Source organism: Bos taurus, chromosome 15, assembly GCF_002263795.3.
Source record: "Bos taurus isolate L1 Dominette 01449 registration number 42190680 breed Hereford chromosome 15, ARS-UCD2.0, whole genome shotgun sequence".
NCBI classification, from domain to species: domain Eukaryota; kingdom Metazoa; phylum Chordata; class Mammalia; order Artiodactyla; family Bovidae; genus Bos; species Bos taurus.
Genome location: NC_037342.1, coordinates 76,445,649 through 76,469,343, shown reverse-complemented (window position 1 = coordinate 76,469,343; position 23,695 = coordinate 76,445,649). Strand labels below are relative to the sequence as shown.

At 42.8% G+C, this 23,695-nt stretch overlaps 2 protein-coding genes across 10 annotated transcripts in view; both read left to right on the top strand.

Annotated features, from left to right (window-relative positions):
• The window catches only part of AMBRA1 (autophagy and beclin 1 regulator 1), a 172,586-nt gene that overhangs the window by 92,951 nt on the left and 55,940 nt on the right, over positions 1-23,695 (top strand).
• Positions 4,174-5,240, top strand: LOC100141070 (transcription initiation factor TFIID subunit 9-like). The gene has a single exon (XM_005216521.5). It carries the CDS (start codon positions 4,356-4,358, stop codon positions 5,142-5,144), a length of 789 nt encoding a protein of 262 aa, XP_005216578.1. The 5' UTR covers positions 4,174-4,355; the 3' UTR covers positions 5,145-5,240.

Genomic DNA, 23,695 nt, shown 5'->3' with positions numbered 1-23,695 from the left:
TTTGTTTTATGATTCAGAGGACAGAAAACTGCCTGTGACCTCTTAGGCATGCTTGTTGAACTAGAGCAGAGAAAGGAGAACAGTGTCTCTGTTATCAGGTTGAGGGTTGCACAGACCCCTCGGGAGGGGTATAGCCTTGGCCACACAAACCACCCCAAAATTCACTGGCTTTTAAAAAGTGTTGTTGCTTACAATTCTGTGGATCCAACATATATTTCTCTGATCTGAGTGAGCTTGATGGCTCTCTCTGTCTGGTGATGGCTTGGCTGGGTATGGGTGGTCGTAGTTGATGTAACAGATAGGACAGTGGCCTGCTGAAGATCACCACATCACTGAACTTCGCACAAGTGATTGAGATTTTGGGATAGGGAGATTACACTGAATTATCTGTGTGGACCCAGTCTAATCACATGAGCCTTTAAAAGCAGAGGAGAAAGGCAGATAGGTCAGTCAGTGAGATGCAGTGGGAGAAGATGGGAGTTGTTTGGCGCTCAGCCACCAGTCAGCAAGAAAACCAGAACCTCAGTCCTAAAACTGCAAGGAACTGAACTCTGCCAAAACAAATGAGCAAGGAAACAAACCCTTCCCGAGAGCCTCCAGAAAAATAGCATAATCCTGCCACCACTTTGATTTTGGCCCAAAAGACACTTGCTGGACTTCTGACCTGCAGCAATGAAAACTAGTACATTTGTGTTAAGCCACTGAGTTTGTGGTGATTTGTGGCTGTAGCCACGGCAAACCAGTGCAGATGGTTTCCCACGTCCCTGGCCTCGGCTATGGTGGCTCGTCTCTTCTCTCTTCACCAGCTTTTCCTCAGAAGCCTCTCGGTTCCAGAGAGAAATGAGCCGTCAGGCCCCAACGCAACGTGCACTCGGCGAGTCTCTGCTTTTTTGCTTCTGTTATTATCCCATCAGCTAACGAAAGCCACTCGGCTAACCCCAGAGTCAAAGAGGGGACTGTCTCTAAGCACATGGTTTCAGAGGAGAGGCTTGAATCATGAGGGGTCATTACAGGGACATACCACAATGAAGTCAGTTTTTGAGATCTGCGGTAGCCTAGTAACTCACTGTCAGCAAACTGCTTTTTAGAGTGTCCTTACATATACATGAAAGGAAAGTTTCAGCACACCAAGGGATATCGATGTATAGATTTTGAATTCCAGAGAAATGTCTTGATTTTTCATTATTTAAATGGTTTAAATCATTATTTGGTTTATTCAGAGAGACATGCATTTGGAAATGACATCCAAATGGAAAGCTAGATCCTGGTTTTCTAGACAGAGCATTTCAGAAGAACTACCTTTTTTCTCTGTTTTCTGGGATGCAGCTCTCTATTTCTGTGTGCTGGAGGGTAAGAGATGTGCAGAAGAGCTCTGTGGGTGGCTGGGCCCCTTGGGGCCACGTGTATTTCTGTGTGGGAGCAAGACTGACAGGATTAACTGTGCAGGCACTTACTAAATTGGCTGTAAGTGAACCTGTGCCCATGGCATCATTTATAATCCGCAGCTTCTGTAACAGAAGCGAATTGGAAGAAAAGTGCCTAAAAACTAAGGCAGAGGGTCTTTGCATGGCCAGTGACCACGGCACATTATGCTTTCTTAGAGCAGTTGTTGGGAGAAGGTAGAATTCAGTTCTTCTCAAGCATAGGAGTTAGCTTTTGCTTGGCCTTATTGATAACACTGGTGAGAAACTTATTTTACGGGCTCCAGATACGAAGGCACAGACTGGGCCTCAGGCATGTAGAGCCAAATGTCATATTCACTAGTCATTCCTTCAGAACATGCTTGATGTTCAGAAGCATCTCCATAACTTGGTGGAAGGCAAGCTGTGCTGTTAGTGAACTCTGAATTTTGCACTGGGCAGTTGGGTTCGAAAATAGGATGGCCTATGTACAAGAAAGGTGTGTACTTCTCATTGGAGGTTTAAGCTGGCCTTCTCAAGAACTTCACCCAGCTCAGCAGGGCACCCAGCGATTTAGTGTGTTCCCTGAGCATCTCTCTGCTCTGCCTTAAAGCTCAGCCAGGATTCATGAAATGACTGTGAGGCAGTCAGGGAGCTGCTGCCGCAGCTTGCAATGCATGTGCGTGGCCTTGTCTGCTCCTAGAAAGTGAAGAGAAGCAACTTGGCCCGCACTGGGGAAGATTCCACTCACAAGAGGAAACGGAGCAGCAGTATGTCTTGGGAAGAACAGTGCTGAGAATGGAAATGTACAGACTGTTAAAAGAGGCAGAGATGCTCACCAAGCCAAATAAAACTAGAGCTTATCTCTTCTCTCCTGATAAGAAGTTAGAATGTGTAGTGATGGGATTCAGCCAGTATCCTTCCTGTCTTCTGCCTTTGCTTTTTGGGTCCCCTTCCTCACCTATCTTTAGACCTTTATCCATCATGGGTCACCGAATTTAAACTTGATGTTCTTTACAGCACAGCAAATACAGCTAACATAAGACCTAATTGAGAGCTTATAAAAGTCACAAAGTGTTTCTTGGCCTAAATATTTTCATTGATTCTGCTGAAGTGAGATGACTGGGGAAAGTGGTAAAATGTTAAATTGCTTCTTAGGAAACTAATTAAAACTGAACATATCAATGCAAAGCTTGAAATAAGTTGTTTCAAATACCCCAGTTCCTCCACTCCCATGGTCCAGATAGAGAGACTACAGGGACAACTTAAGAACACCTGATCTGAAGAACTTTCCAGCTGTTCTAATCTTGTCTTGCCGAGGAAGAGCTCTAAAGTCCTGTGGGATAGAAGCAGCCAGCACCAAGAGTTAGCTTGGGAGTCGTTAATACCCCTCTGTTGCTATGAAGCAAGCCAAACCGCCCTTGAAAACAATACCATCTAGGTGAAAACAGTGAGCTTGCCCTGCTGGCAGCTTTAAGACCTCAATGTCCCCACTTCACCTATTGAACTGCCAACTCTAAGACTCATTTATAGAATTTCTCAAGCTGCCACTGGATGGAAGTACTAGGGAATTGGCCAGAGAAGGTGGAGGTGAGAGCTGTGAAGGACATGTTTAGAGTCAGGTTTACTTTTTGTCCCATTCTACTGTAATTTCTAAGTACACCATGTTTTAGCTTTGTTGTTGTTCAGTCACTAAGTCATGTCTGACTCTCTGCTGCCCCAGGGACTGCAGCACGCCAGACTTCCCTGACCTTCCTTATTTCCCGGAGCTTGCTCAAACTCAGGTCCATTGAGTTGGTGATGCCATCCAACCATCTCATCCTCTGCCTCCTCCTTCTCCTTTTGCTTTCAATCTTTTCCAGCATCAGGGTCTTTTCCAGTGAGTCAGCTCTCCATATCAAGTGGCCAAGTATTGGATCTTCAGCCTCATCATCAGTCCCTCCAATGAATATTCATTGTTTCCTTTAGGACTGGTTTGATCTCCTTGCAGTCCAAAGGACTCTCAAGAGTCTTCTTCAGCACCATAGTTTGAAAGCATCAATTCTTTGGTGCTCAGCCTTTCTTTATGGTCTAGCTCTCACATCCATACATGACGACTGGAAACACCATGGCTTTGGCTATACAGACCTTGATTAGTGTGGACTTACTGTTGGTTTTCATTTTCAGGCATGAAGTGCAGCTGCCTACCTTTTCCTTTGTGTTATTAGCATCTCTTCTGCATGTGAGAGGGACTTTTTTCCTGAAAGGCTAGTGTACTGCGTAGAGACAGTGCTCTTTTTTGACACCTGAAGAAAAATTGTTATGAGTATAGAAATCTTGAAAAAAATCATCTTAGTCTTGGTTTCTGGGGATCTCCTTTATTTAAAGATGCCTGCTAGGAATTCCCTGGCGGTCCAGTGGTTAGGACTCCAGCCTTTCCCTGTCAAGGGCCAGGCTTCAATCCCTGGTCAGGGAACAAAGATCCCACAAGCCACACAGCATGGTAAAATTAAAAAAAAATAAAGATGCCTGCTTCCTTTGTCCTCCTCATTTTGGATGCTAGACTTCCCTCTTCTACCTCTCTCCTGTTCTGAGACCTTTAAAGTTAAGAGTCAAAAGGATAAGGCAAGAAATTATGGACCCTGTGATGCAAGCGTGTCCTCGAGGGCCGGGTAACCAACTGTGGGTGACGAGGCGACGGAGGTGGGTCTCGAGTGCCCCTCCAGGCCTCGAGTACCCCGGGCCGCTGGCGCTTGCCGTTGCCCGCCCCTGCTGGCCCCTCCCAGGAGTGTGTAGAGCGCGTGTGCAGAGGCGTGCGGAGCCAGTGCGGCGAGGACCATGTTGCTTCCGAACATCCTGCTCACTGGTACACCAGGGGTTGGAAAAACTACATTAGGCAAAGAACTTGCATCAAGATCAGGACTGAAATACGTTAATGTGGGTGATTTAGCTCGAGAAGTTTGATCACCGAATATCATGGAGTCTGGCAAGATGGCTTCTCCCAAGAGCATGCCAAAAGATGCACAGATGATGGCACAAATCCTGAAGGATATGGGGATTACAGAATATGAACCGAGACTTATAAATCAGATGTTGGAGTTTGCCTTCCAATATGTGACCACAATTCTAGATGATGCAAAAATTTATTCAAGTCATGCTAAGAAAGCTACTGTCGATGCAGATGATGTGCGATTGGCAGTGCAGTGTCGTGCTGACCAGTCTTTTACCTCTCCTCCAGCAAGAGATTTTTTATTGGATACTGCAAGGCAAAGAGATCAAACCCCTTTCCCATTGATCAAGCCACATTCAGGTCCTAGATTGCCACCTGATAGGTATTGCTTGACTGCTCCAAATTATAGACTTAAGTCTTTACAAAAAAAGACATCTACTTCTGCAGGAAGAATAACAGTTCCGCGGTTAAGTGGTGGTTCAGTTACCAGCAGACCAAGTACTCCCACGCTTGGCACACCAACCCCACCAGCCATGTCCGTTTCAACTAAAGTAGGGACTCCAGTGTCCCTCACAGGGCAAAGGTTCACAGTACAGATGCCCACTTCACAGTCTCCAGCTGTAAAAGCTTCAATTCCTGCAACATCAGCAGTTCAGAATGTTCTAATTAATCTGTCATTAATTGGGTCCAAAAATATTCTTATTACCACTAACATGGTCTCATCACAAAATACTGCCAGTGAAGCATCAAATGCATTGAAAAGAAAACATGATGATGACGACGATGATGACGACGATGACTATGATAATTTGTAATCTAGCCTTGACGCATGTAACATGTATACTTGGTTTTGAATCTATTGTACTGAGATTAAACATGCATGCTAGATGTTTCCATGTTGTGTTCTAGAAAAAATAGTATTTAATGAGTAAATATGCTTACCATACTTTTCGATTGAGCTGTTGTGTTAGATTTTCTTTAATAGGATTAGTAATGGTTTCTCCTCAGCCTTTAAGTGTAAAAAATAAAGTTGCAATTCGTGCATTTAAAAAAAAAAAGAAATTATGGGATTCTTACAGCAAGAGCTAAGCAGTATTGGTTACAAGTTGACTATTTCACATTTTACAATTTTACATGACTCATAACTTTTATGTGGGGAGTATAACTGAAACAAACTATCAAACTTGAAGTGGCCTCGGGCCCTGTCTCTGAAGGAGAATGTTGAAAAGAGTTCTGCTCCTCTGAAATCTTTTCTGTTTGTTTCTTAATTGGGCAGTCTGTGATGGGAGGGGTTTTTTTGTGTGTGTGCGCATCGATAGACTCCGTCAAAGAATATTGCAAACAAAGGCAGACAAGGTTAAGGTCTAGTCTACTTCCCAGAGAAATCCATGCCCATTCCTTTCTCAGCCTAGGACTTGTACATTAAACATGAACATTTCACTTATGTTTTCCCTTGGCTTCGGTATTCATAAATGGTGCACGTTAGGAACTACCAAGAAGTCACCCATAGCTGCTTTCTTGTGAGAAGCCAAAGGTTTGGATTCTTCTTTTAATCGTAACTAAGCTTTTGTATTCCAAATCATGCCTAGCACTGGGCCTTGGAGGCTGCCTGCCATTTAAGTTGACCAGGACTTAAAACTATTTGGGTCCACTTTCAGAAGGACCTAAAATACTTTATTTATTTTAAAATTTTTGCTATTGATGAGACTATTCTTCCATTTAAAAACGTATTCAGTCCACCTCACTCGTTTTCTCTTCTCCTCAGCTTCCCTCCAGGTGCTCAGGTTGATCCTGTGGGAATATAGCGTGACCGTCCTCATCCCGTAGATACCTGTGGGCCTTCTCAAGCTGAACCTTACAGCTTCCATTTCTCAGCTCCACTCTGTGTCACTTCTCTTCTGGCTTTCTTGACTTCCGATCCCCAGCCCCACCACCATCTCTCTTGCTCTGAAGACCATGTCCAGCGTCTCCTTAGACGATAGACAGGGATTAGATGTCCTCGGTGCACTAGAACTGTACTGCTCTCCTTGAGCCTCACTTTATCTGCTAGGCATGGGGAAAGTCCAGCATGAGTACACGCCCTCTGTAGGTTCCCCCGCTCTGTCCAGGAGGCAACAGAGCTACATTAGAACAGACAGAAAAAGTTAGGGTCTCTCTTTGCATATGAGAAGGATGTGAATGGATCTCTTCTGTTCGTGTCGATCGTATACCTCAGAACAGTTATTTGTTCACTTATTCCCTTATTCGTTGAAAACTATTTGCCTCTGGTGGTTCTAATATATATTAACTTTATCATGAAAATAATCAACCAAGAAAAATACCAAAACCGACCAATTTTACTGCTTCTCTCATTGCCATTATTCAGACGGATAATATAGTCGTGTTCTTAAGTCTGTGTGTTATGAATTCAGTGGATCCTAATTGCCCAACTAGGAATCAGACTTGCAGCCCTAGCGTTGATAGTGTAGAGTCTTAACCACCGGACTATAAGGGAAATGTCTGGAATGTACTTGAGTGCTACAATTTGCCAGGCCCTACGCTAAGCGCTCGGGATTTTTACTAGAAAAAAATAGACTAACTTTCAAGTTCAATTACTATTTTCATACCTTTTCAAAAGTGCTTTAAATTAATGTATCCAGAAGTCCTAGATTTTATCTGATTCCTTATTCCTGATTATTATATCAGAGTGGCTATCATTCTGATGTGATACAGGAGGATGTAGGCTTTAATGAATGTCTTTGGCACTGATCGTTAATTGCTGATTTCCTGGTGATGTTGCAATAAAGTATTAATTAACCACTAAATCCAAGTTGACCTCTTAGTCAGAGAAGCAGCTTTGTTTTCCTGAAGGGAGATTGGGTTTTTTGTGTACGGCCTAACACACTGGTAATCCACCAAGTTTTGACTGGTTGGTAAAATGCAGTTGTGCTAAATAAAATCGTTATTGCAGTGTAAGCTTAACTTTGGGCCTGTGAAGTTGCACCTATGTTTCAGAGTAGGATACAAGTTGGTAGGAGACAGACCTCATGTTCCCTAGAGTGTGAGAGGCTAGCGTGGCGAGTATGCAGTCGGAGCAGCACCAAGGCTGTCAGATGGACACTGGGAGTCACTGTCTTATTCAACTGGTGCAGCACCTTCATTATTGAAAATGGCTTTACTACCGTGTTGTGTCTTCTAATCGCTTCAAAAATACTGCCCTCCCCCCCCACAAGTGGTATGTTACGGACACAAAAAAACACTGAGGGCTACTGATCTTGTGTGTTAGAATCTGCGCTAGACATTGGCGGCCGGGTCGTTGTCATTCAGGCTCCTTCAATAATTCACAGTGTGATTTGAGTGAGTCACCTGGTCTCTTTGTCTCTGACAGGTGAGGATGAGGTTAGCCTTACCTCCATGTTCCTTCCAGGGATTAGTTAAGTTGGGGGGGGAGGGTAGAAATGGTAAAGCACTCTTAACTCTTTTGAAAAATGTATTACCTGAAATTAAAAGGAATAAAAGTAGATATTTGCCTTAGCACCCAGGTTATTTGCAGTACCTGAACTACTTGGCACAAGCCGAGATCACCAACTTTAGATGTTCTGGTGACAGGAACGCCTCGATGCTAAGAGACAGGCTCAGGTGGCTGTAAAGAACCCATCTCAGCTTAATAAACGGAGTTGCCGAAGCACATCTGAGTTGTGCTAGGCACCCTTGGGACAGAAAAGAAATACTTCCTGATGAACTAAATAGAGGTGGTCACAGTAACAGAAAGAGGAAGCAGGACTTGCTTCGGGTTTGTGCATAGTCTTCTCATAGACTGAATGTAGTTTGTGAAGTATCCTTTGACTCTCCTTGACTAATTATTATTTTGATCTCTTCTCAGTTTTTCCAGGGATATAAAGCCAACCAAAGATCTTAGGTCATTCTCTACTCCTTTGCAAAAGTTAGTGTAGATATGAAATAAGACATCAAATCCTGAAAATATAAAGTTATTTCTTAACCCCTTGGGACGCTAAAAATGTGAACATAATCTTAAAGAAATAATCTGATGAAGCAAACCTATGTGATTGAATTTATTATTTTTTTTAATTTTATTTTATTTTTAAACTTTACAATATTGTATTAGTTTTGCCAAATATCGAAATGAATCCGCCACAGGTATACCCGCATTCCCCATCCTGAACCCTCCTCCCTCCTCCCTCCCCTACCCTCCCTCTGGGTCGTCCCAGTGCACCAGCCCCAAGCATCCAGTACCGCGCATCGAACCTGGACTGGTGACTTGTTTCATACATGATATTATACATGTTTCAATGCTATTCTCCCAAATCTCCCCACCCTCTACCTCTCCCACGGAGTCTATAAGACTGATCTATACATCGGTGTCTCTTTTGCTGTCTCGTACACAGGGTTATTGTTATCATCTTTCTAAATTCCATATATATGCGTTAGTATACTGTATTGGTGTTTTTCTTTCTGGCTTACTTCACTCTGTATAATAGGTTCCAGTTTCATCCATCTCATTAGAACTGATTCAAATGTATTCTTTTTAATGGCTGAGTAATACTCCATTGTGTATATGTACCATAGCTTACTTATCCATTCATCTGCTGATGGGCATCTAAGTTGCTTCCATGTCCTGGCTATTATAAACAGTGCTGCGATGAACATTGGGGTACACGTGTCTCTTTCCCTTCTGGTTTCCTCAGTGTGTATGCCCAGCAGTGGGATTGCTGGATCATAAGGCACTTCTATTTCCAGTTTTTTAAGGAATCTCCACACTGTTCTCCATAGTGGCTGTACTAGATTGCATTCCCACCAACAGTGTAAGAGAGTTCCCTTTTCTCCACACCCTCTCCAGCATTTATTGCTTGTAGACTTTTGGATCGTAGCCATTCCGACTGGCGTGAAATGGTACCTCATAGTGGTTTTGATTTGCATTTCTCTGATAATGAGTGATGTTGAGCATCTTTTCATGTGTTTGTTAGCCATCTGTCTGTCTTCTTTGGAGAAATGTCTATTTAGTTCTTTGGCCCATTTTTTGATTGGGTCATTTATTTTTGATTTGAGGAGATGCCATAGAGCTTAATACTAAGGACAACTGAACTCAAATTTCATCTCATTTCTTGCCAACTGGGAGACCATGGGAAAGTTGTTTAACTTATCTAAGCCTCAGTTTTCTTGTCTGTAGAAGAGGGGTTCTGTAAAGCCTTTCAGTGACTACCCTATTGAAAATTGCCAGTACTTTACCCTTGGTACTTTCCATTCCTCTTCTCTGTTTTATATTTCTCCGTGACACTTAATGTAATTTTAACATGCTGTGTGAACTCATGTCTTTGTTATGTAGCTTTTCCTCCCCGCCCCCCAGAATGTAGTTCCCATGAAGGCAGGAATTTTTATGTGTTTTGTTCACTGTCTGGCATGTAGTAGAAACTCACTATATATTTGTCTAATGAATAAACGGACTTCATCTTGGGTAATTGTGAAGATTGAATGGGAACATTTATGAAACAAGAACTTAATGTGTCCCTTGGTACAAGATAAATACTTAGAAAATAGTAGCAATTATTGCACATGAAGCATCTTGCTACATATTTTTGAAAAATGAACAAAACCCATAGTGTTGTTATATCAGAATGCCATGTATGGATATTAGGTGGGGCTTCCCTGGTGGCTCAGACAGTAAAGAATCCACCTGCAGTGCAGGAGACCTGGGTTCCGTCCCTGGGTTTGGAAGATTCCCTGGAGGAGGGCATGGCAACCCGCTCCAGTATTCTTGCCTGGAGAATTCCACAGACAGGAGCTCGGCAGGCTACAGTCCATGGGGTCGAAAGAGGTGGACACGACTGAGCGACTAAGCACGTAGCATGCAACTTAAAAATACAAAATGTAAACTATTGCTGTGTTGTTTTCTATAATGTTGTTTATTCTTTTATTTTGGGCTGCGCTGCGTCTTCGTTGTTGAACGAGCTTGTCTCTGGTTGCGGTGAGCAGGGGCTACTCTAGTTGGAAAGCACAGTCTTCTCGTTGTAGCAGCTCCTCTTGTTGCGGAGCACAGGCTCTTGGGTGTGCAGGCTTCAATAGTTGCGGAGTTTTGGTTCCCAGGCTTTAGGGTACACATTCGTTACTTGTGGGCACAGGTTTAGTTGTTCTGCAGCGAGTGGGATCTTCCCAGATCAGGGATTGGACCCATGTCCCCTGCGTTGGCTGGTGGATTCTTTACTACTGAGCCACCAGGGAAGCCCCCTGTTGCTATGTCTTATTTTACTTTCAAGGTATCTTATATTCAAATTGTACCTAGGATGTATAATGTATTTACAGTTTTACAATATTTTTCCTTGTATTCCCATATTTGTATACAAGTTTCATGTCTCTCTCTAAAATTATTAGTTTCCTCAAGTCAAGAGCCTTGGCTTTTTTCATATTTCTAGTGCCCAGTGCTTCTGTTATGGCCTGCTTTGCTGTAATGCAAGGGTTATGTTCCTAAGACATTCAGTGTAATAAAACAAATCCTGTTATAAAAACAGAGTTTTGGGGAATTTTCCAGCAGTGCAGTGGAATTCCTGCATTTCTCTGCCAAGGGCGCAGGTTCAATCCCTGGTCAGAGAACTAAGATACTGCAAGCTTCACAACATGGCCAAAAAACAAAAAAAAAACAAACAGTAGTTTCATTTGGAGGAGGGAGGTTTCTAAGAGTTAGAGAGTTCAACATATAGCAACACATTTTACATGAGGCAACTTCAGTTAAAATGTATTACAACTATATGAATATCGATATAAACCAAACCTAACATTTGATTACATCTTCCTTTTCCTTAAGAGTGATGCCTGGCCCTCTTTTTTTTTGAAAAAAATAATAATAATAATAATAATAACTACCAGCACAAATTCTTAGCACTTTTTTTTAAAACCATTTTTTTAAATTGAAGTGTAGTTAATTTATAATGTTATGTTTCAGGTGCACAGAAAAGCTATTCAGTTATGAATAAATAAAAAAATGCATACATATGTATGTGTGTGGGGGTGTATTCTTCTTCAGATTCTTTCCTGTTATAGGCTATTGGTGGTGGTGATGGTTTAGTCACTAAGCGTATCCAACTCTTGCGACCCCATGGACTGTAGCCCACCAGGCTCCTCTGTCCATGGGATTTCCCAGGCAAGAATACTCAACGGGTTGCCATTTCCTTCTCCAGGAATTATAAGCTATTATAAGCTATGTATTCAATAAAAATAGGTCCCTGTGCCATATAGTAGGTCCCCACCAGCCATCCCAAACTCCCCGTTCATCCGTCTCATGGGGAAAGGAGGGTTATGACTGGCAAATTACGACAGGAACATTTCTTCTCCAGAAGACGCAAAATTGTATGTGAAAGGAAATATAAATTTATTATACTGTTTATGTTATGAATATATGGTCAAATTACTGTAAATAATTAACATTAAGTAATGTTAAATGTAAAAATGGGGTATAACTTCTTTGGAAGAGTGGGGAAGAAAAGGGCAGGAGAAATCATGTCCCGTCTTAGGAAACCAGTAGATAATTGTGAAAATTGAAAAATTAGTAACAGCAGAAATATGACAGTTAATTATCAGAAGAAAAACAGCTAAAAGATTTAAAAAGCAAATCAAGGGAGAGGATAGGGCAGGAGGCTGCTGTTTAACTTTATTAGCCTTGTAATACTCTTTAACTTTTAAAATTGTGTGTATGTAGTACTTTGATAAAAATTAAAATTTAAAAGCACTCCACTTTGTAATTCCCTTACTCACAAAATTTCAAAGGATTTCTGTTTCTTGCTGTACAGATGACAAATTTCTTGTCTTTTTTTAGCCTGATTTTATATTCTGCCTTATATGAGCCTCTGCTTCCCACTGAACTGATATTAGCCCTTGAACCCTGAACCACCTTGAGCAGCTAGAGCTGCTTTCTGGCTTGAACCGTTTTCTTCCTCTCCTCCTTTCCAAACCCGTTCGCTCTTTCCTGTAAGCCTTAGCTTCTGTTTCTCCCCTAAGCTTTCCTGGCTTCCCCTCCCCAAGTCCAGTGGCCTTTCCTCAACAGCTGTGGCTCGCGTGGTCTGTGCCTTTCATTAGACTCTTAAGTTGCTTTTCTTGTTTGTAATGTTTTGGACAGAAGTCTTATCTCCCCAACTGGATTATTGGCTCCAACCAAGCAAAAAGGACATCTTATTACCATTTTATATACATCTTCCACTGTGCTATGTTTGATAGATACCTATTTAACATTCATTTCTCATTCAGCCATCAAAAAGCTCTCTGGTTTGAGTTCACTACTCTTTATTCTGGGCATGTCTCAAGACTCTGTACTTTGGCCTGAAAAATCTCTCTATCTCTGTCAGCCTTAGTGAGACTGAAGGCCAAAAGGTTTATCTCTTTGCGGATGATACTGTTTTTGATCGTCATGGTGTGCCTGTTGTTTTTAACAAAACATAACATGGACAATTCCTAATCTCCCCAACCCTTTGGATGCTTAAGCATTTCAGATGTTTTGTATTATTTGAGAGAAATGCTAATTTATCATTACTGTCACCCCTCTGGGAATTTGCGAACCTTCTCCTTTAAACTCCCATGTGTCACTATTCTCTGTCCTGCAAAAAGCCAGGAAAAACAAAAACAAAGCCCTCTGCAGTCTCCACTGCTTTCTCTTTGCACTAAGAACAGCCACCTGGCCTTTACAGGTGCCCTCCAGAGCTTCATCAGTGATAGATTCTCATCTGAATCTAGAGCCCAGAGTGACCTGAGATGCTAGTTTTTAATCTCCTGGAGGCCAGTGACTTCTATGAGAATGCGTATTAAAAGCCTGGACTCTCCCCTCAGAAAAAAGGTATATGCAAAACTGTAATAAAGAGTAACCAGGATTTGGGTTTTATTCAGGTACAATAAGGCCCGCAGATGAGAAGGATAGTCAGTCGAAAAGATGGTTCATTACTTACAGTTCTGAGAGTAGGGGGACTCACTGAGCCATGCAGGGCCGCGTGGGGTAGTGTCAGGGTCAGCCAGGAGGCAGGGGGAGCTGAAGGGAATGCCTGAGCCAGAGCCCTTCTCCATATTCTCAGGGGAAGGAATGGGTGAGGCGAGGTAAGTGTGCTGAATAAATTCAGGATCAGACAGTTCGGATAATTTTGACAGACCCCAGGATGGTCCCCAGTTGTTTGTACCTGGCTCTGGAGTGGTTTTGGCCAGAGGGTATATTGGTCAGGAGGGAATGGGATCTGGATAGGTTGGTTTGCGTGCTTGTAGACAGTTGTTTGCTGTCTCTGGAAATTAGCTAACCCGGAGACGGGCAGTCCGGCAGTCCACAAGGACCTCAAATATCAAAGCACCATAAGATGTAAAAAACAAAAATGGCCTCATCCAGTGACACACGCATACACACAATTTAATTTGCAGTTTCAGTGGTTTCTTGGAGCTTCCGAAGGCCGTCTGTAGACCCAAGCAAGGTTTAAAACCCTGCGTGGGCCTGGGAGCTCTGTGCCTTTGAATATAGTAGTTGATTTTAGACTACTCTCTTCACAAGAAGATCTGTATTTAATTATCTATTTCAGCAAGAAAGTGTAGCAACTGCTCAGTTTTTTTATGGTAAAGCTTTTCTTTCTACGTTCTTTTGACTTTTACCCTAGGAGCTTATTTGTGGGTATTTCGTGCCAGGAAGGATAAGCCTGTATCCCGTAATTGCTGCCTCGAGTCTGTGCTCACAGGGTGTCCTGATGACATTTTAAATACATGGAAAATTTTGGATGCATGAACTGTCTGGTGCTGAGTCTCTGCTGCATTTCTGCTCTGGCACCTGCTTCTCTCTTCTTGGAGTTTATCCCGCTGCCTAATTCTGTACATTGTCTCCAAGCCTTTCATTAAGCATTGTTGGAAATTTTGCTTTTTCACCTCAGCATCCCCGCTTATCTTTTCAACAGAAACAGAACCGGCTCTGACTACTAGGCATTTCCTCGAATGAAAAGCTCCCCATCTCGCCTTTTCTGACTTTTCAGAGCATGAAATGGCTGTGCTAACCCTGCTGGCCTCAAGGCAAGAGCCTTGCAGAGGCAGACAAAGGGGACAGCGTGCTCCCAGCTTGGATTCTCCAGAGGCCAGAAGGAGAAACTTCTTAACCTTACCAATTTGCAGTCAAAAATCTGCCCACCCTGCTTTGTTTTGGCTGCAGTTAAGAAGGAAGTAAATTCTTGGTGTGTTTCCCCTGCATGTAACCATCAATTTCTTAGTGCCCTGAGTACTGTATTTTATAGATTCCAGAGGTTGGGTAGTTTCCTAGAGTTCAAAAATCAAACAGAAATGGCTTTAGGCATTCTGGAGGTGTCCTTTTGCTGGTTGGATGGATATTTCTCAAAGCCAGAGGTACTGTGGCTCCAAGGCAATGAATTGAGTTGCAGCCGTGTGCTTTGTGCAGGGTGCTCTTTCTAGGGTACAAGGACTGAGAGGTACTTAAGTCTAGCCGAGGGATTTAAGATAGCCCTTACTCCTAAAGGGTTAACAATTGAGTAGTAAGAGTCTGTGCATATTGAGGAAACTCTTTGTTTCTGTTTAGTATGGACTTAACGCACAGCTTCTGTGGCGGAGCATCAAGATATTTCATATAAAGATGAGAAAATCATGTGTTTCCTTCCCATCAAAAGAACCTATTTGTAGGAATTTCCTGGTGCTCCAGTGGTTAGGACTCAGTACTTTTACGTTCAAGGTCCTGGGTTTGATCCCTCATTGGGAAATGAAGATCTTGCAAGCCACACGACAAGGCCAAAACAAGGAAAAGAACCTATTTATAATGGCCTGTATGGATTCAGGTTCAGGGCAAAGTGTTGAGCAGGAACAGAGCAAGTATATACTTAGTTTCTAGATTTTGAGCTGGACCTCCGGTGGACTGAATTTTGTGCTTGTCTTAAGTGGACTGAGTAATGACAAGAGTCCTGCCTGGACTGGAAGGCGGGAGATGGAGCAGAAGGAATATGACAGAGCAAGAGAGAAACAAAATGCTCTGGGGCTTCTAAAGAGAAGATCATGTCAGGCTAACGAGATCAGAAAAGAGTTCTTGTAAAAAAGGATTGAGAAAGTCCTTGATTGGGGGCAGGGATTGGGGGATTTTAGGAAGCATTTGTTAGAGGAGAGAGGAAGGAGCCTGGAGAGTAGGAACAGTATGAACCAAAGTACAAAAGTGGAGATATATTTAAAGCATATTTCCAGAAACGTGAATAATGTGGGAGATAAGCAAGAAAGGTAGATGGCAGGCAGAGTGTTGAGGGCCGTGAGTAACAGACCAAGGAGTCTGGTTTCAGCGTCTCGGAGCCATTAGAGACGGGAGAAGGTGAGTGCCGCAGTCAAAGCTCGCTTTAGAAGTCATCCGTCTGGATTGGGAGAAGGATCGGGGTGAGGACAGTGGGGAGGGAGAAAGGTGGTTTTGTAAAGGGCAGGGCCCATAGCTTAGTGATAAGCGCAAGATTCTTTGGTGATGTTGCTTGTTGTTCAGTCGCTCAGTTGTGTCCAACTCTTTGTGACCCCATGGACTGCAGCACGCCAGGCTTCCTTGTCCTTCACCATCTCCCAGAGCTTGCTCCAACCCATGTCCGTTGAATCGGTGATGCCATCCACCCATCTCATCCTCTGTCATCACCTTCTCCTCCTGCCCTCAATCTTTCCCAGCATCAGGGTCTTTTCCAGGGAGTCGGCTCTTTGCATCAGGTGGCCAGAGTGTTGGAGCTTCAGCCTCAGCATCACTCCCTCTAATGTCTATTCAGGATTGATTTCCTTCAGGATTGACTGGTTTGACCTCCTTGCTGTTACTTACCCACACCCTAAGCAGCCTATCAGGAAGTTTGCAGGTTGTCATGCATTCTTTACGACAACCAGGGACAGAGCTTGCCTTGAAAAGCACCGCCGTACTTGGTGGTTTTCAGGCTTCCCTGAAGAGTGATAGCAGACCCAGTGTTTCCTTAGGAGTGCATCCAGCAGCTCTGGCAGAAAGGAAGAGACTAAAACGTCTTAAAACTCCTTTTGCTTTCCCTTGTGAAATATCTCTTTCAAAACCTAGAACTCTGCCACAGGCCTTTCTCAGAAATTTATCTAACCTGACATTAAAACTAAACCTTTCTTTTCTTCAAGAAAAGATGTTTTAAGGTGCTGTCTAAGAGAAAAGCTTGGGGCATCTGTGTATTTCATCTGTGCAGACAGACTGTTCTAGGATGAACCCAGGAAGCCTGTGGCCTTAAGAACCCTTGTTTTTGTTGAGTGCGAAGTTTGTGCCCGTGTGCCATTGATAGCTGTCTGCTGGGTGGTTTCACCAGTGCAGTAGCTCAGGCTTTTACATGGTATAAACTTGATTCACGGAGACACAGGATGTGTTTCTGTGGGAGAAATCTTTTGTCAAGAATTCCAAGTAAACAGAATATGGCCATCTCTGCCCACCTTTGGAATTTACTGGGACTCCATATCCCAGAGTATTTCATGTTTGCCAGTTACTGTCTCACCCACACTTGGTTGGACAAGCCCTGAGATTGTGGGGACACATTTAAAGGTCCTCACTGTGTGCCCCAGCTTCTTGTTTGTCTCTTTCCTTCATATCCCTTTTTTCCTTTCAATAGTGAGAAACTTTCATATGAAACAGTATAAATACCTCTGTACAGGCACACACATCTATGTCTATAGCAAGCCTGTGTGCCTCCACAACCAGCATGTAATAGTTGTTACTAGTTTCACTGCTTGCCTCAGTTCTTTTTTTTGGCAGCCTCGTGGCCTGCAGGATCTTGGTTCCCCTGCAGTGAAATTGCGGACCCATAACCAATGGACCATGGAGGAGTTCCTCCTTTAATTCCTGAAAATAGAATCTTTTCAGATAAAGTCAGAGTTCCCTTTGACCTCCATAATTGTATTTCCTATTCTACACAGAGGAAACCCCTATCATGAATTTGGTTTATATAATTGCAGTCTATTTTTTTATAACTTAATCTATTAGTAAAATGTTATTGCTTTGTGTTTTAAGAGTTGCATTTTAATAAATGATACCGTATGTATCGTTTTTACAGCTTTTGAAATTCGGTGTTACCTGGTTTCATCAGTCCACAATGACATAGTTTGATTTCGCTTGCTCCTTTTAATTGTCGCCTAATATTCATCCATGGGCTTCCCAGGTGGCTCAGTGGTGGACTGCCTGCCAAAGCAGGAGCGGCCGGAGACTCCGGTTCAATCTCTGGCTTGGAAAGAGCCCCTGGAGGAGGAAATGGCAACCCACTCCAGTGTTCTTGCCAGGATAATCCCATGGACAGATCCCACGGCGGACTGCAGTCTATGGGGTCGTAAAGAGAGGGACACGACTGAGCTACTAACACAGATTCATTTATACACATTATCTATTCCCTATTGATGAACATGAAACTTTCTAGATTTTTACTATACCAGTGTGCCTTGAATTTTCTTGACGTATGTCCTTGTGAACATCTGCGGCATTTTTTGGTAAGATGTTTACCCAGAGATAGAATTGTTTTGGCTCCTTTTTTAGTCAAATAGCACAGATTTATTGGCTACTGAAGACATAACCCTCTTCTTAGATCCTTGAAGGGCATCTCAGAGTTATCGTCCTGACTGGCACTTTGTAAAAATGGAAAACTTAAGATTTGTGAATTCTATTGCAAACCCAGGATCAAGGAGTTTTTCTCAAGGAGTCTTCTCAAGGCTTTTCTCAAACTAGCTATGTGGAATAAATGTATATGTTGAATATAGGGGATATTAAATGATAAAATGCAGAATTTTGCCATAAATCATTATAAAGGTAACTTCTCACTCTTTGTGTTTTTCCTTTTATATTTTGTTTTTAAAACTGATTTATTGTAGGTAATTTAGACAGTGTCAAAATAGATACTATAAAGTGCTTAAGTCTCTCCTCATCACTCTTAGACTCAGTCTCATTCCCCACAGGGAATTTTAAGTGCTACAGCTGTATAGTATTTAAAATTTAAGTAAAAGATTAACTCTCAGTGAGTTCACTATCTTTGGAAGGTGTCTTTCCAAATCGTTCTCTATGCCTAATCACACACATATGTATATTTTTATACTTACATAGTTTTCTTCGTTTTGTTTTTAATAGAGATGGGCTCATAGGGAACAATATATATGAAGGACATCTTTCTATATCAGTACAAACAAGCCTACTTTATTCTTTCTACTGGCTGCTTGGCGTTCCATAGTACTACTGATTCTAGTTTGTTAGACTGTTTGTTTTCCTTGATGGATGTTTATGTTTATAATTAAAGATAAGCTCCTTTTGCAAACTGTGTTGCTTATTCCTATTCCTGGATGTAATTACTGGACTGAAAATTAACATATGATTTGGTTCTTTATAATTCCGCCTGTCCCTGTAGATAGGATAATAGATAGTAAGGACTGTCTGGGGCATATCTTCTTGCTTGTGGAAGGAAGGGCACTTCGTAAGACTGGCAGTGACCTTTCTTATTGCTCTCTTTGGTGTTCCTCACCTTTTGTAACTGTATGAATGGCAAAATTCTAAGTCAAAAATCTATAGTATTTACTGAGGAGACCAAAACTGAAAAAGACACATGTATCCCATTATTCATTGTAGCACTGTTTACAATAGCTGGAACATGGAAGCAACCTAGATGTCCATTGACAGATGAATGGATAAAGAAGTTGTGGTAGATATACACAATGGAATATTACTCAGCCATAAAAAATTAGGAATGCATTTGAGTCAGTTCTAATGAGGTGGATGAACCTAGAGCCTATTATACAGAATGAAGTAAGTCAGAAGGAGAAAGATAAATACCGTATACTAACGCATACACATGGAATCTAGAAAAGTGGTACTGAAGAATTTGTTTGCAAGGCAGCAGTGGAGAAACAGACATAGAGAACAGACTTACTGACACAGGGAGAGGGGAGGAGAGGGTGAGATGTATGGAGAGAGTAACAGGGAAGCTTACATTACCGTATGTAAAATAGATACCCAGGGGAATTTGCTGTTTGAGGAAACCCAAACAGGGGCTCTGTATCAATCTAGAGGGGAGGGAGATGGGAGGGAGGTTCAAAAGAGAGGTGATAATGTATACCTATGGCTGATTCATGTTGAGGTTTGACAGAAAACAGTAAAATTCTATAAAGCAATTATCCTTCAATTAAAAATAAATAAATTTTTAAAAATCTATAGTATTTAGATACTATACTAATACTGTATAGTATCTAAAATTTAAGTGAAATGTTGATTCCTTCTCTAAAGAAATTCTGTCTTAAAGCAGGAAAGAGACCAAGGCAATACCAATTGAAAATTGATGGTTAAGTGTACACAGAGACATAAACACTTGAACTCACTGCAGATTTGATGTACTTAGAGCCAGGTAACCTCCAAGATGACAAATGTTTTGTGTTATGGAAATGGCTAATAGTGTGTGGGCAGGGATTTCTCTCTCATTCTGAGAAGCTTCCAAGAGGACGTGAGATTTTATTTAGATTTTACCCGGATTGTAGACAACAACCTGACTGCATCCTTTAAGCAGTTGTCTCAATATGGGGCTTGTTAATAATGCTTTCCCACTTTGTGCCTGATATTAATGTCTGAACAGTGAATTTAATTAGAAACTATTTCAAATTAGCTGTTTCCATGTGACAAGTATTGTTTTCCCAGGATCACAGAGCACAGGCATGGCTCTGGGGACTGCTCGCATTTCTAAGCAGTTTGTGGTTGGAAACAGACCCATTTACCAAGCTTTCTCCCACTTATTTTTTGCTCCACTTTCCACTAGTTGGTGCCTGCACTTTAGAACAAAGGTCTCAAATCTTTTTTTTTCCTCTTCAGGATCTGAAGGAAACCAGCCTGGCTGGGCCAGTAGGGCAGAATGTTTTTTTTAAAACCTTAAAGAATCTAGTTACTAAGATTTTTGTCAGGTTTGCTTTAGCAGAATCAGGATGTAGTTTTGACAGAACGCTCAGCCATCTTCCTATAAGCAACTGTACCACATGGATTAGGAATTACTAACCTCTTAACCTTACTTAAAAAACCCTTTTGTTGTTCTTTCACTAAGTTGTGTCTGACTCTTTGCAACCCCTTGGGCTCCAGCACGCCGGGCTTCCCTGTCCTTCACTGTCTCCCACAGTTTGCCAAGATTCATGTCCATTGAGTCAGTGATGCTGTCTAAACATCTCATCCTCTGCCGTCCGCTTCTCCTTTTGCCTTCAATCTTTCCCAGCATCAGGGTCTTTTCTAATGAGTAGGCTCTTTGCATCAGGTGGCCAAAGTATTGGAGCTTCAGCTTCAGCATCAGTCCTTGCAGTGAATAATCAGGGTTGATTTTCTTGAGGATTAATTAGTTTGATCTCCTTGCTATCCAAGGGACTCTAAAAAGTCTCCTCCAGCAGCACAATTCAAAAACATCAGTTCTTCAGTGCTCAGCCTTCTTTATGGTCCAGCTCTCACATCTGTACATGGCTACTGGAAAAACCATAGCTTTGACTATAGGAACCTTTGTCAGCAAAGAGTTGTCTCTGCTTTTTAATACACTGTCTAGATTTGTCACGGCTTTCCTTCCAAGGAGCAAGTGTCTTTTGGTGTCATGTCTGCAGTCACTGTCCACAGTGATTTTGGAGCCCAAGAAAATAAAATCTGTCACTGTTTCCATTTTTTCCTCTTCTATTTACCATGAAGTGTTAGCATGTGAAATGAGCACAATTGTACAGTAGTCTGAACATGCTTTGGCATTGTCCTTCTTTGATATTGGGATGAAAACTGACCTTTTCCAGTCCTTGGCCACTGCTGAGTTTTCCAAATTTGCTGACACATTGAGTGCAGCACTTTAACAGCAGCATCTTTTAGGATTTTAAATAGCTCAGCTGGAATTCCATCACCTCCCCTAGCTTTGTTTGTAGTAATACTTCCTAAGGTCCACTTGACTTCACGCTCTAGGATGTCTGGCTCTAGGTGAGTGACCCCACCATTGTGGTTGTCCGGGTAATTAAGACCGATTTTTTTTAAACAGTTCTTCTGGGTATTTTTGCCACCTCTTCTTAATCTCTTCTGCTTCTGTTAGGTCAGCCCTAGTCCCTTAACAAAAACTAAGTTGCCTGGATGCTTTATCTCAACGTCACAAGTCCCAAATACGCAGTGTTTCCCTTGGACCTACTTGTGGGAAATCCGTAAGGTCATCCACCTTATAGATGTTTCCTGCACTGCAAAGTGATGGCGAAGTTGGCAGTCAAGACTTGAGTGTGGTCTTCTATATCCACAGATACAGATCAGACTTCACCTTTGCCCTCCAAGCCCATGGGGCATCTTTGTTGGCCCTCAGAGCTTCCTCAGCCTTTCTGTCCCTGGGTAAATAGTGATGTGGCAGTGATTAAAGTGAAGTGACACCGTGTTGTCCTTGGAGCTCCAGCGTCTCCTGTAGATCGAGTGAGCCAGGCTTGAGATAGACAGTGTCACAGGCTCGGGACCTCTGCACCTTCACGTCTGGGAGCAGCCTGGCCTCTTTCTTACACGTTGGCCCCAACTGACTCAGCCCAGTAGTGCTGTTCCCTGAAGTGTACAGGTGTGATTTGACAGGAGCTTTTCACCCTTTACAAACTGGGCCCCCTAATGAGAATGTGGGCTCATAGAGCAATAATTCACGTGTAGGTGGCCTGTAAGGAAAGTTTTAACAAAAGAGTTGGTTAAGAAGCCGATTTATTTTCTTGCTGTAAGTCTCTCGTCATGTGCTGAGTGGGGGCGGAAGAGGAGGGGAGGGTGGGGACTGGTGCTGCTGAAAGCATTTGTCTTCATTTCTGCCATCTCCCAGTGTTTATTACCCTGTGATCGACAGATGAGGAAAGCTGCCAGTCAAACCCACGTTCAGCACATTTCCATTTCCCTTCATTGCAGATTTTAGGCTTTTGAAATCTGCATCGTCTTTGCAGCAGTAAAGGTTGTTTTCCTCCTGCTGCTGACAAGCCCAGGACCCTCTGTCCCATCCCTCTCACTTGCACGTCCAGCACACAGTAAAGGCGGCAGGAGCTCAGCAGTCTGAGACCGGTGATTGGTGAGGGCCGGGCACTGCTGGAGTCGGTCATCGCTCTCTTTATTTTTCTCTCTCACCTCTTTCTCCCTGAGCCCTTTCCCCGTCCCACGTCCCCTGTCCCTGCCCATCCTCTGCTGCCCAGGCGCCCCTGCCAGCAGCCCCATCTGCAGCAGTGAGAGGATGATGTCCACTTTCCAGACACCCTTCCTGCCTTCTCTCGGGAACTTGCCTGACCCAGTGTCCTCCCAGGCACAGTGGTTGCTGGGACCTAAAGATAGGAAGTGCCAGGTTGTAGGGGATGTGGAAGTGGAGGTCGAATGATCTTCATACTCGCATCCAACCTGCATGTCTTCTCTCAGAGTAGAGGCTTTGAGGAGATTCCTGCCTGCAGGGAGTCAGTGCAGGGATGTTTGCTTTTGTTTGGGGGCTGTTGGGCTTTTGTGTGTGTCTCTGTTTCTCCTGGACACTGTCGGGGTTTGGAACCATCGAGTTTGGAACTGTCGGGTCTGGAATGCTGCTCCTAATCTTTCAGTTGCTTGTGTTCTTGTGAGCTTATTTGGTTTTTTTGTCTTCAATAATGTCTGTGGGTAGAAGAAACGTAATGATATTCATTTCTTTGAAAATGGATGTTCTGCTTTCATAATTACTTGTCCCAGTTACATCATTAGTATAAGTGTAGATAATTGCTTCATTAGGACATATATGTCGAAGAAGGGCAGGTCTGCAGAGTGGTGATGAAAACAGTCCTTGGCGTCTTTATCTACCCACACGGGAGCATCTTAGCTTGACATCAGAGAGCTAGGAGGTACCAGTCACTCTGCCAACAGTCAGGATTAATCCTGAGTTTTAATGTGAATGGGAGGATGGAGTGAGGACCCAGTGGAGAGCAGCCTACTCCTTTGCTTGAGGTTGGCGGTGCATCGCTAACTCCCGCTGACACTGGTACCACTGAGGCAGCTTGATTGAATCATTGCCAGTCTCTGAATTAGGAAGCAAAGTAGCCTGATGGCAGCCCCTCGACCTTTGAACTTTCCGAAACTCTGTCTAATGACATGAGCCCTGTGCCCTGTTTGACCTCTTCGAATGGCTTTTTAAGGGAAAATACCCATGCCAGGACTAGAAGTTACATTCCTCCATCAGACCTAATGACCTCCTGTAGGTCTGAATTTGATTATGATTTCACACCATGTCTGTGAATGACTTTGTGTGCATTCTCTCTTTTAAGACATGTTAAAAACTAATTCCAGGATTTCCCTGGCAGTCCAGTGGTTAGGACTCAGCACTTCCAAGGCAGGGGTCATGGATTCAATCTCTGGTCAGGGAACTAAGATCCTACATGCCACATGGTGTGGCAAAAAAAAAAAAAAAAACAATACCAC

Excerpts from the sequence above, each read along its gene's own strand:
- LOC100141070 (XM_005216521.5), top strand. The coding sequence starts at position 4,356 with ATGGAGTCTGGCAAGATGGCTTCTCCCAAGAGCATGCCAAAAGATGCA.